Genomic DNA, 9,666 nt, shown 5'->3' with positions numbered 1-9,666 from the left:
TTCTTTTCTTTTCTTTTCTTTTCTTTTCTTTTCTTTTCTTTTCTTTTGTGGAAGACTTATAAGATGTTGAAATCTGTTTATGCTTAATCCCAAAAAAAGCGATTTAAATTTTCTTCCGAGTTCTTCACATTGCGTGTGGTTGTTGTTGTTGCAGAAGCAGTGCTCAACCCCCAGGGTTTCGTCATGAGTCATCAGCAAGCAGGCGGCGTCGCTGGGCGCAGTCTAGAGTGCTTCTGGAATCAGGATAGTAAGATTCATCGGCGTAGCCAGAATGAAATTTAGGGGGGGGGGGGCCTCGACCCTATTAAGCTGGCATTTCAGGGTACTATTTTATATATATATAAGGAAAACTTTGAAAGCTATGGGGGGGGCTCAAGCAACCCCCTGCTCCTACCTGGCTACGCCCATGGTAGGGTTAAAGGTGTATGCCAGGTTTTACCAGACAGTTAGGTAACTTACGGAAGGTTTCAAGACCAGGGCGTACTCCTGTAAGAAAAACAATGGCGACCTAGTTACCGATGTTCAAAACGTACTTAAATTATGGAGGGAACACTTTTCCACCCTGCTGAATTGTAGCACGGAAACTTGTGGAGAAGTCGATGATGACGGAGTCGATGCTCCACCGCCTAACGATGACGATGAACGCATGTCATTCCCGCCTCATAAGTATAGGTTACAAGGTCTAATTGAGCCCCTACCTGGCTAAGCCCATGGCCCACTGTCAATGAACTGATTAGGCCTTATCAGTGTGGCTTTAGACCCGCGACTTTAAAGCCGCTTTCGACCTTTTTCAAGTTGGATAAGGCAAAACCACACTGTGTAAGTCTTGGAATATTCGAGAGAAAGATTTGCGTAAGATTTACGGGCCTGTACGCGTTGGCGACGGCGAGTACGGCTGACAATGGAATGATGAGCTCTATGAGCTTTAAAGCGACATGGACATAGTGCAGCGAATTTAAATACAGCGGCTCCTCTGTCTGGCGCCATGTCCTTCTAATGGACACCGACGCTTTAGCTCTGAAAGTATTCAACTTGGAACCCGCTGGTGGTAGCAGAGCGAGACCAGGATGGAAAGACCAGGTGGAGAAGTACGCTTAGGCGGCTACAGCGCCAAATAATAAGAAGAAGAAGATTTCGCGGTAGAGATGTCGAGGTTCCTTGTAGTGAGGTAGTCGGTAATTTTCTCAACATCAAGTGCTTCAGGCTGACCTCTCTGCTGCAACTCTAAAAAATTTCGAAAGTTTTGGTGGGTTAGGTCATATCAGTTTCTTATGTTTGCAAATCCACAATCCTCACGTATAACCGACTAGAATTCACCTTTCGTCCTAGTGGTTACTATTTACGAGGAATCACAAATACCAAGTTCTATAATTTGCAAGTGCGTTCTCAACTGGGCACGACCACCTGACTTAACCTATTCTAATCTACCCTCGATTTCAGTTTACCACATCTTATACGCGCACTGAATTCCTAATTTAAAAAAAAGTTTGAACTTCCGAAGCGATTGTTGATGAATTTAAACTTTATCGATCCTTTCAAAATATATTTTTTATAATTGAACCAACGTTTATCATCGCCAAACATTCGTGGATCAATTGTGAAACTCTCTACATATTGGGAAAATTTTTCAAAAGAAAACTTTGCTGCCAAGAATTTTCGTAGATTTTTCATTTTCAGTTAATTCAAATAAAATATATTTTATTTGCTTTTGCTGTCCAAATTAAACAACATTTTTATCTGTTAGAGCAATTTTTAATCAATTATTTACCAGAGAAATATTTTCAAATGGATAAACCACTGAATAAGGTAATTCGTGTAAAATCCAATTCGAAAAAAAGTATGCAATTTATTCCAAAATTTGTAGAATAATGAGTCGAGCATTTCAACAACTGGTACAACTGGCTCACCACAGTTTTCCGACACGCTGGAGAACAACGTGAAGTACATGAAGTGAGTGTAGCTAGCAGTTACTCGTAATTAGTGGTATATTTTTGAACGGCTTACAATTCTCGTATTATTGCTCCTCATTACAGTTTAAATTTCGTAGACAACTCGGAGTCCTCGAGTCAGGCAAAAGACGCAGGCATTGAATACCAAAAATTGCCACGTAAGTCTGCTGAGCAATCTAAAAATCCAATTTTTACTTTAAGCAGCTAAAATGTGTGTTTTCAGAAATATTTGATGGTGGGGCACCAAAGACTACCAAACCACCGCCCAGCAAGATACTACCATCCAATATTCCTTTACCGGGTAAACATGACAGCAAAAAGCCTAAACCTGTTTGCACGCTCAAGGAGAAGTCCCTCCTCGAAATGGGTTTTAAAACAAATGAGATACAGGGCTGGGAAGAGATTGTCCAGCCGCCCAAGGAAAATCTCTATAAATTGCTACGCAATATGATTGATAATCACAGAAAACCGAATGTGCAGATACGCATCGGCGGCGTTACCTTCAATTGCCACATGATGGTGCTGCAGTGTTATTCGGATTTCTTCATGGAATGCAACAACGAGGTACTGATACAATTGCCAGAGGAAAAGATAACACCCGGCGCTTTCATGATGGTCTACGACTGGATGCTAGCCGAGGAGCCTTTGGTGCAGCGTGAGGGTATATTGGAGCTCTTCAATGCAGCCAATTTTCTACGCATCAAAGACCTAGTGAACCAGTGTTGGCTCTGCTTGGACGATGATGTACGCTTCCGTGAAGACACTGCATTCCTACTCTATTTAGAGGCCCGCAACTATGGACTTGAGAGCTTAGAGCAATTGATGCTAACAAGAATTTGCAAATTTTTCCTCACACTTGTCGCTTCGAAGGAATTTATGGAGTTGACTACCAAGGAGATTTGTATGCTATTGAGCTCCAATACGATCGGCGTGAACTCGGAGATTGAGGTAAGCACGGACGGGAAACGTAGTTGGGATGAGTTTGCTAGTATTTTTGAAATGTACTGAGAGAGTTTGAACAATTTCCTATTTAAAATAATAGTTATATTCGCTAGAGTCTTGCAAAACACTTGCTAGATTTAGGGATTTTACTGTTTGCAAAGCTTTCCCATAGAAAAACCGGTTCTACCTACCCTACCATGCATTCCTTGCACCGTCTATGGGTTTTGCAAGACTTAGAGAATACCCCAAATGTCGAATAAGTGATATGTTTATGAAATTTTTCATATTTTGGACTTTTAAGGCTGTAGCTTAACTATTTCTATATATTATAGACACAAGAGCGTATGAGTATTTCGTTTTCCTCTCAGACCCAACGTGATATCTAGATCTTAGGAAAAATGTCTGTGAAAATGCACTCTCCTTTCTCGGAACTTCAACCCTTTGTCAATTCGAATCGAGGCTAAAATCGTCTCTCTTCGAAATTCCATCAGGTATTACACCAATTGTAGTCAGAAACTTGTAGCAGTTGTTGTCGTCAGCTACATACAATCGGCAAATGGATTAAAGTGTTAGATAAGTGGACTTAACTTGGCATATGTTCAGGATATATGTACATTCGGTACGTGGGAGTTGATACTGGCTAGGAATTAGTTCAATCTACTGTAGTTTGCAGAACGAAGCTGTGCCACTTGTACTTTGATTTCCTCAGATAAATCAAGTTCGTATTTTGCAATTGGCGGTATCTGATCTCCTATGATCGCATTCATATGGCAAGAGCTAATGTAGGTGTCGACAGATTCCCTATGGTCTTTCGTGACTGTCTAACGTGTTGTGAAGGTGGCTATGGTCAAGCAGAAATCGTCAGGTCGTCACTTTCGAAAGACTGATTGAAAGATCTGATAACGAAGAGATCTTAGCGTTGTACCGTTCGTCTTTTAGCAATAACAAAAAAAACAATAAGTAATTTTTAGCAAAAAAACCGACTTAAAAAAATATATATATATCTACATATTTCATGATTCAATGATCGCATCTAAACCAAATTAGTATGGGACCACCTCTCAGACACTACCTTTCCGTTGCAAAAAGAATTATCGAAATCGGTTGACGTGGTCCAAAGTTATGCGGTAACAACATAAAAAAACAAACAAAAAAAAATTTTCCGACGAACTGATAACCTCCTCCTTTTTTGGAAGTCGGTTAAAAAGTAATAAAAAAATAAACCAATTGAATAAGATTCTAAAAATTAAACGATAGATATAAAAAATATTTATATTTTTTAAACCAAATATAAAAATTAAAGGAAAAAGAGATTAACAAAAAAACAAAAAATATTCCGACGAACTGATAACCTCCTCCTTTTTTGGAAGTCGGTTAATGAGATTAAAAATGCGAAAACAAATAAAATGTGTTTTTCAAAATTACATACAATTAAAAAAATATTTTTTAAACAATAGATAAAATCAAAAACTAAGAGAAAATTAAACTAAAAATAAAATTTTTTTAAAAAAGGAGAATATAAATTAAGTTCCTAAATAATTAAACGAACATAAATACAAATTTCCTTTTTTTAAGCAATAATATCTAAATATCAAGAGAAATTTTAATTAAGAAACAAAAAAATTAAATTATAAAAGAAAAAATACCTAAATTAAGTTTCTAAAAATTAAAGTTCCTAAAAACTAAACAAAATTTTTCTTTTTAAAACAATAAAATCTGAAAATTAAATGGAATTTAAAAAAAGGAAATAAAAAAAGAAAATTTCGCTGCCCGAGGACTCGAACTCGGATTTCTCGAATGGCACGCCTGTGCTTTACTCATTTGGCCATTGCCACTGTTGAAGCGACGTAAGGTAGAGTCCGACCGATTCCAATTTTTTTTCAGGTACCGATGCCGATGCCGATTAATCGGCTTATGGGGAAAGAATCGGCGGATGCCGATGCCGATGCCGATTCCATAAAAAAATACAAATAAATGTATTAATTCATAAAAACAGTACATTTCACGGAGTTAAAAAAACAAAAGAAAAGAAATAATTGAATTAATTGGCTTGTTATGCAACATTACATACACATGTATGTACATACATACATATGTATGTGTAAAAATATATGTACATATATCACATTTATGTACATTACATATAACACTTTTTAATATGGTGCTAAGCAAAAAATATTTAGGAACATAAAATTTCATTTCGTTTTGTACTAAAATACACTCTTTTGCACTCAATGCATAAGAACTTATATGCTAGGTACGTATGTACATATATATAGTGGTCCACATAATAAAAGAATTGCGATATTTTGACCGATTTGGTCTTTTTTATTTAACGGTTTTTATTTTTTTTTTATAAAAGTCTAGCTGGTATACAACAAACACCATATAAATCCAGATTTCATACTTTGTACAAAAATTAGAAAAATTCTGCTTATTTTCACCATAACTTCAAACTTTTTAATCAGAATTTTGGTATGCAGTTTTGTAGACCATTTCATTCTAGTATAATGAAGTGCAAATTTCAAGCTGCTATAAAATAAATTTTTGGCAATTTTTTTTTGCTGGCAGTGTTCTCCATAAAAATAATTTTTGTGAGCTGTCTGCAAATGTTTTTTAGTTTTTTTTTCATGCGAGTGATGAATGAGAGAGTTTTTAGCGCAGTATAAACTTACATACCTAAATCATGAAGGACTGCGCGACTTCATGAAACGGGGACGAGGGGGAGGGTTGTGTACGTCTGTGCTTAAAAAGATCACACACTTCACAGCCCGTTTTATTTTTATTGTCACCCAGACGAACAGACTAAAATCCGGACAGTCCGCTCAAAAACCGGACACCTGGCAACGCTGGGTACACCACAGAGAAGGGTGTTATCACCACTTCTATATATGATTGGACTACAGAAGTGGGACTGAGAATTAACACAGAGAAGACAGATTTAGTAATATTCGCAGCAAAATACAAGACAGCGTGAAATAAACCTAAATTAGGGAAGACCACTCTTCAACCGAAATCAAACTCAAAGTACCTTGGAATCGTTCTCGATGGAAATTCAATTTGGGGGAGCGGGCGAGGAAGGCCTCGTCAGCACGCACTGTATACATGTATGGAGATGTTGCATTTCAATTGGGGCTTTCATCCGCTCTTTTATATTAGATGTTCATAGCTAAAGCTAAGCTTATTCTAATCTATGGGGTACTGATATGGTGGACAGCATCAAAAAAAAGGCATACCTGAAAAGACTGGAAATGGTATACCGCCTGCCAATGATGAGTATAACAGGTGCCTTGAGGACGACACCGACAGCGGCGCTTCACTCAAATTTACACTTGCCACTGGCGGGCTCGGTAGTCAAAAAATAGGCTTTATGCCTCGGGGTAGCTTGGATTCAGACTTACGGTCTCAGTAGTATAGCGACCTCCTTTACATTTTTTCTTTCAGATAAACCGTTATGACTAAGTGAAAAGCATAACTTATCGTCATGTGGCGCGCAAACCTGGTATCCGCCAAATGCAACATCACATAAAAGATAGTCCGAAAATTTCGTAAAAGAGCGAAGAAACTTATTTTATTCAAAACGTTTGAATGGTTTGCTAACTAAACTTACTAAATATGAGCTTTTAGTATAATTATTTACTATTAAATTTGTAAAGTAGAAGCATTGAGACAGATACATTTTTTCTATGCCACCTCACGCGAGGTATTGCATTTGGCAGATTCGAGGTATTGCGCGCCAAGTGGTGATATATGCATTTTTTACTAAGCAATTTTTTTCATTTAAAACATGTTGTGTTTTTATGAATATGTAGCTAGATATTAATGTGAGGTGTGCACTGCGACCTGGTGATCTATTGTGCCGTCTTCTCTTCACAACACTTCATCTAAGCCCAGTTCCCTCAAGTTCAAGCTGTGGCCACAACGAGCCTAGACTACTCTCACGTCTTCTGCAGACTGCATCACACTCGGTGAGAATGTGAAGCGGCGTCTCGCTGGTCAAGTCAGAGAACCTGCAAAGATTATTTGACCATATTAGCTTATGTAGGTGACCCCTTAGTCTGCAGTGTCCTGTAAGAAAGCCTGTTACAATTCTAAGCCTCTCTTTTGGGAAGCTTATTAACCCTTGGAATATCTTCTTGTTAAACCCTCCCTGTAAACTCTTTGCCTGGCGCATTCCTTCTGAACTGCGCCAGTTTAGATCCCTTTTTGTGAACCACTCTCTCATAAGCTCCTCCTTTATAGTATTGAGACCTACTCCCAGGAAGGGCTCTGGGCCAACTGGAATGATGGTTGCCGCCTCTCCTAGCGAGACAGTCAGCCACCTCATTACCCTCTACTCCTCCATGGCCGAGTACCCACGCTAACCTGATTTTGTGTCTGCCAAGGGAGTTTAGCTTCTCAATGCACTCAAGGACCAACGAGGATTTGACTTCGTAAGATTGAAGAGCCTAGAGTGCCGCCTGACTATCGCTCAATATTATTATTCTCTCATTTCTGTACACTCTCTCATGATTGTCTCCGCACATAGGTAGATAGCATAGACTTCTGCTTGAAAGATGCTCGGATATTTCCCCATAGGAACAGAGATTCTTGTTCTGTGCCCAAGGACTCCAGTCCATACTCCTTCTGGGGTCTTCGATCCATCTCTGTACCAGTGCATTGTGCAATTATGAAGTAATCCCTCGAAGGAGGGGTCGCTTCAGGATGCCTTGCTGCATACCTCTATCTTGAATCTTTTCTCAAATACTATGGTTTTTCCTATGCCATCTCTAGGTAACAGAGCAAGCGGGAGTGAGGACCCAGCTTCTCCATATTCCTAGCGGATATGTATGACCTTTCCTTTACCTATGAATATGTGAATATTATTATAATTCTGAATCTTCGCCCATACCCAATTTCATTATGATTGCAATGGTGTTTTATCGTTTAAGTTGACTACTATATAAAAATCGACTTTTAATCACTCACCAATAGATGACGATTTCCAATCAATATTTCCTTTTTTTCAGATTTTTATGTCGGTTGTGCGCTGGCTTAACTACAATTGGGAGGAACGTGAGCCCGATATGTTGCAAGTGGTCAAGTGTGTACGCTTCAGCTTGATGCCGCCGTGGTTTCTTGTGACGTTGAATAAGAATATCGATTGCGTCGAAATCGATCGCATTGCTAGCCATCCGGAAGTGAAACGCATGATCAACGATGGCATATCGTAAGTAGATACTTTTTTTTGGATTTACGAATAAATGTGTACATTGGAGCATACCGGAAAAAACAGCTGAGTGTTAAGTATTTTTGCAAGGGGATTTGGAATAATATTTTTTTTTGCATTTTTCGTAACTTCTTCGGTGTTTACATTCGGGTCTTAAAGTGCGATATATCGATGTTCTTGTCGGTTTTTTTTTTTGTCCCAAAGTACATTGACCTCGAGTGCCCCGTTCAAGTACTTACCCACCAGATCTCAGTTCTTATCTCCCTCCTTCCTACTTATCACCCTAATGCCAGTAAATTAAACGAAAAATCATTAAAGGAAGACTTTTAATTATACCAGTAGGTCTTTAAAAAAAAAATATTGCAAAATTTCGGTGTCACCGAAAAATTTAAAAATTCAACCGCTGGTTCGTCCAATTGAAGTTGCCTTGCAAAAATATTTAGACTCAGGGAAACCAGGCGAAATTCTTTTTGGTTGTTCGTAAGGTGGTACGTTCTAGTGTACATATCTATGGTGTCCTAGGCCAGAGGTGGACCCTTCTAAAATAGAGGCAAATTTTTTTTACTGGAAAACATAAGAATGTGAACTACCAAGTCGGAGATACTCTCATCGCTATCATGAATTCCGTCGTGATCACGAAATTCTCCCGCTAATTCGAAATTGGTGAGAATGGTATCACTGATTTCGATTTACATATTTTATTTTGATTTATTTTAGTTTGATTTAGAATTATTAAACCAAAACATAAAAACTAACAAAAACCAAAGGCAGCACTAACAACAAATGCGTCGGAATTACATTATTTTTGTCGGAAACTTTTTTCTGCAATCGAACCGATAGTTCATATTTTTGAATATTCCAATAAACAACAATTTTCTCCATTTTAAAAGGGGTGAGCGGGTGGCTTATCCTGTATATATAGCATAAACAAAAAAAAAATCATGATTGATTTTATTTCATTTTCTTTCAGTTACACAACGACTCAGCTATATTATGGCGAAAATCGCGAAGAATTTCTGCATTTCTTGGAACGTTATCAGCTGGTTGCACCGGTTCAACGTCAATGGGTTTTCGACAAGGAATGCAGCTATCATCATCGCCTCGAATGCCCCAATATGCAGTATGTGACGTACAAATCATTTCTAGAATATCTCGAAATGATACACACCATCGGCAAAGACTACTGGCGTTCACTCGAAATGGCGAAAGGGGTGGAGAAGTCGATGCAGTGTTGCGTACGCTCCGAGTGTCGAAAATTGAACAAAGTGAACGAACAAAATTTAGTACGTTAACGTTTTTTTTTTGCTTATTGCTCCTCATTTACAACACAAAATCGCCAATTCACCTTTTTTGGATGACTTTACTTAACAAAAATGTATGTGTGTCGGCACATATTTATATAGTTCTAGTCACACAAATTGTCAGATTTAATCAATGAAAATTTTTGTTGTAATTTGTAATTTGGCTTCACTCGAAAATTATTGTGACTCTTTTTATAAAAACATAAATTATATAAAAAAAAAAATTAAATAAAGATCACTGAAAATTCTCAAAGCGACGGAGATT

At 38.0% G+C, this 9,666-nt stretch overlaps 1 protein-coding gene across 1 annotated transcript; it reads left to right on the top strand.

The window, feature by feature from the left end:
* The first annotated feature begins 1,751 nt into the window (after positions 1–1,751).
* LOC118733804 (kelch-like protein 41a) lies at positions 1,752–9,518 on the top strand. Its single transcript, XM_036463379.1, has 5 exons — positions 1,752–1,950; positions 2,034–2,107; positions 2,173–2,897; positions 7,901–8,100; positions 9,071–9,518. The coding sequence occupies exons 1-5, from the start codon at positions 1,946–1,948 to the stop codon at positions 9,390–9,392; spliced, it is 1,326 nt and encodes a 441-aa protein (XP_036319272.1). The 5' UTR covers positions 1,752–1,945; the 3' UTR covers positions 9,393–9,518.
* Positions 9,519–9,666: the final 148 nt, after the last annotated feature.

The sequence above is a fragment of the Rhagoletis pomonella genome, unplaced genomic scaffold (genome assembly GCF_013731165.1).
Source record: "Rhagoletis pomonella isolate Grant_MI unplaced genomic scaffold, Rhpom_1.0 Rhpom_scaffold_00002, whole genome shotgun sequence".
Lineage (NCBI taxonomy): Eukaryota > Metazoa > Arthropoda > Insecta > Diptera > Tephritidae > Rhagoletis > Rhagoletis pomonella.
This window is presented reverse-complemented; position numbering and strand designations above follow the sequence as displayed.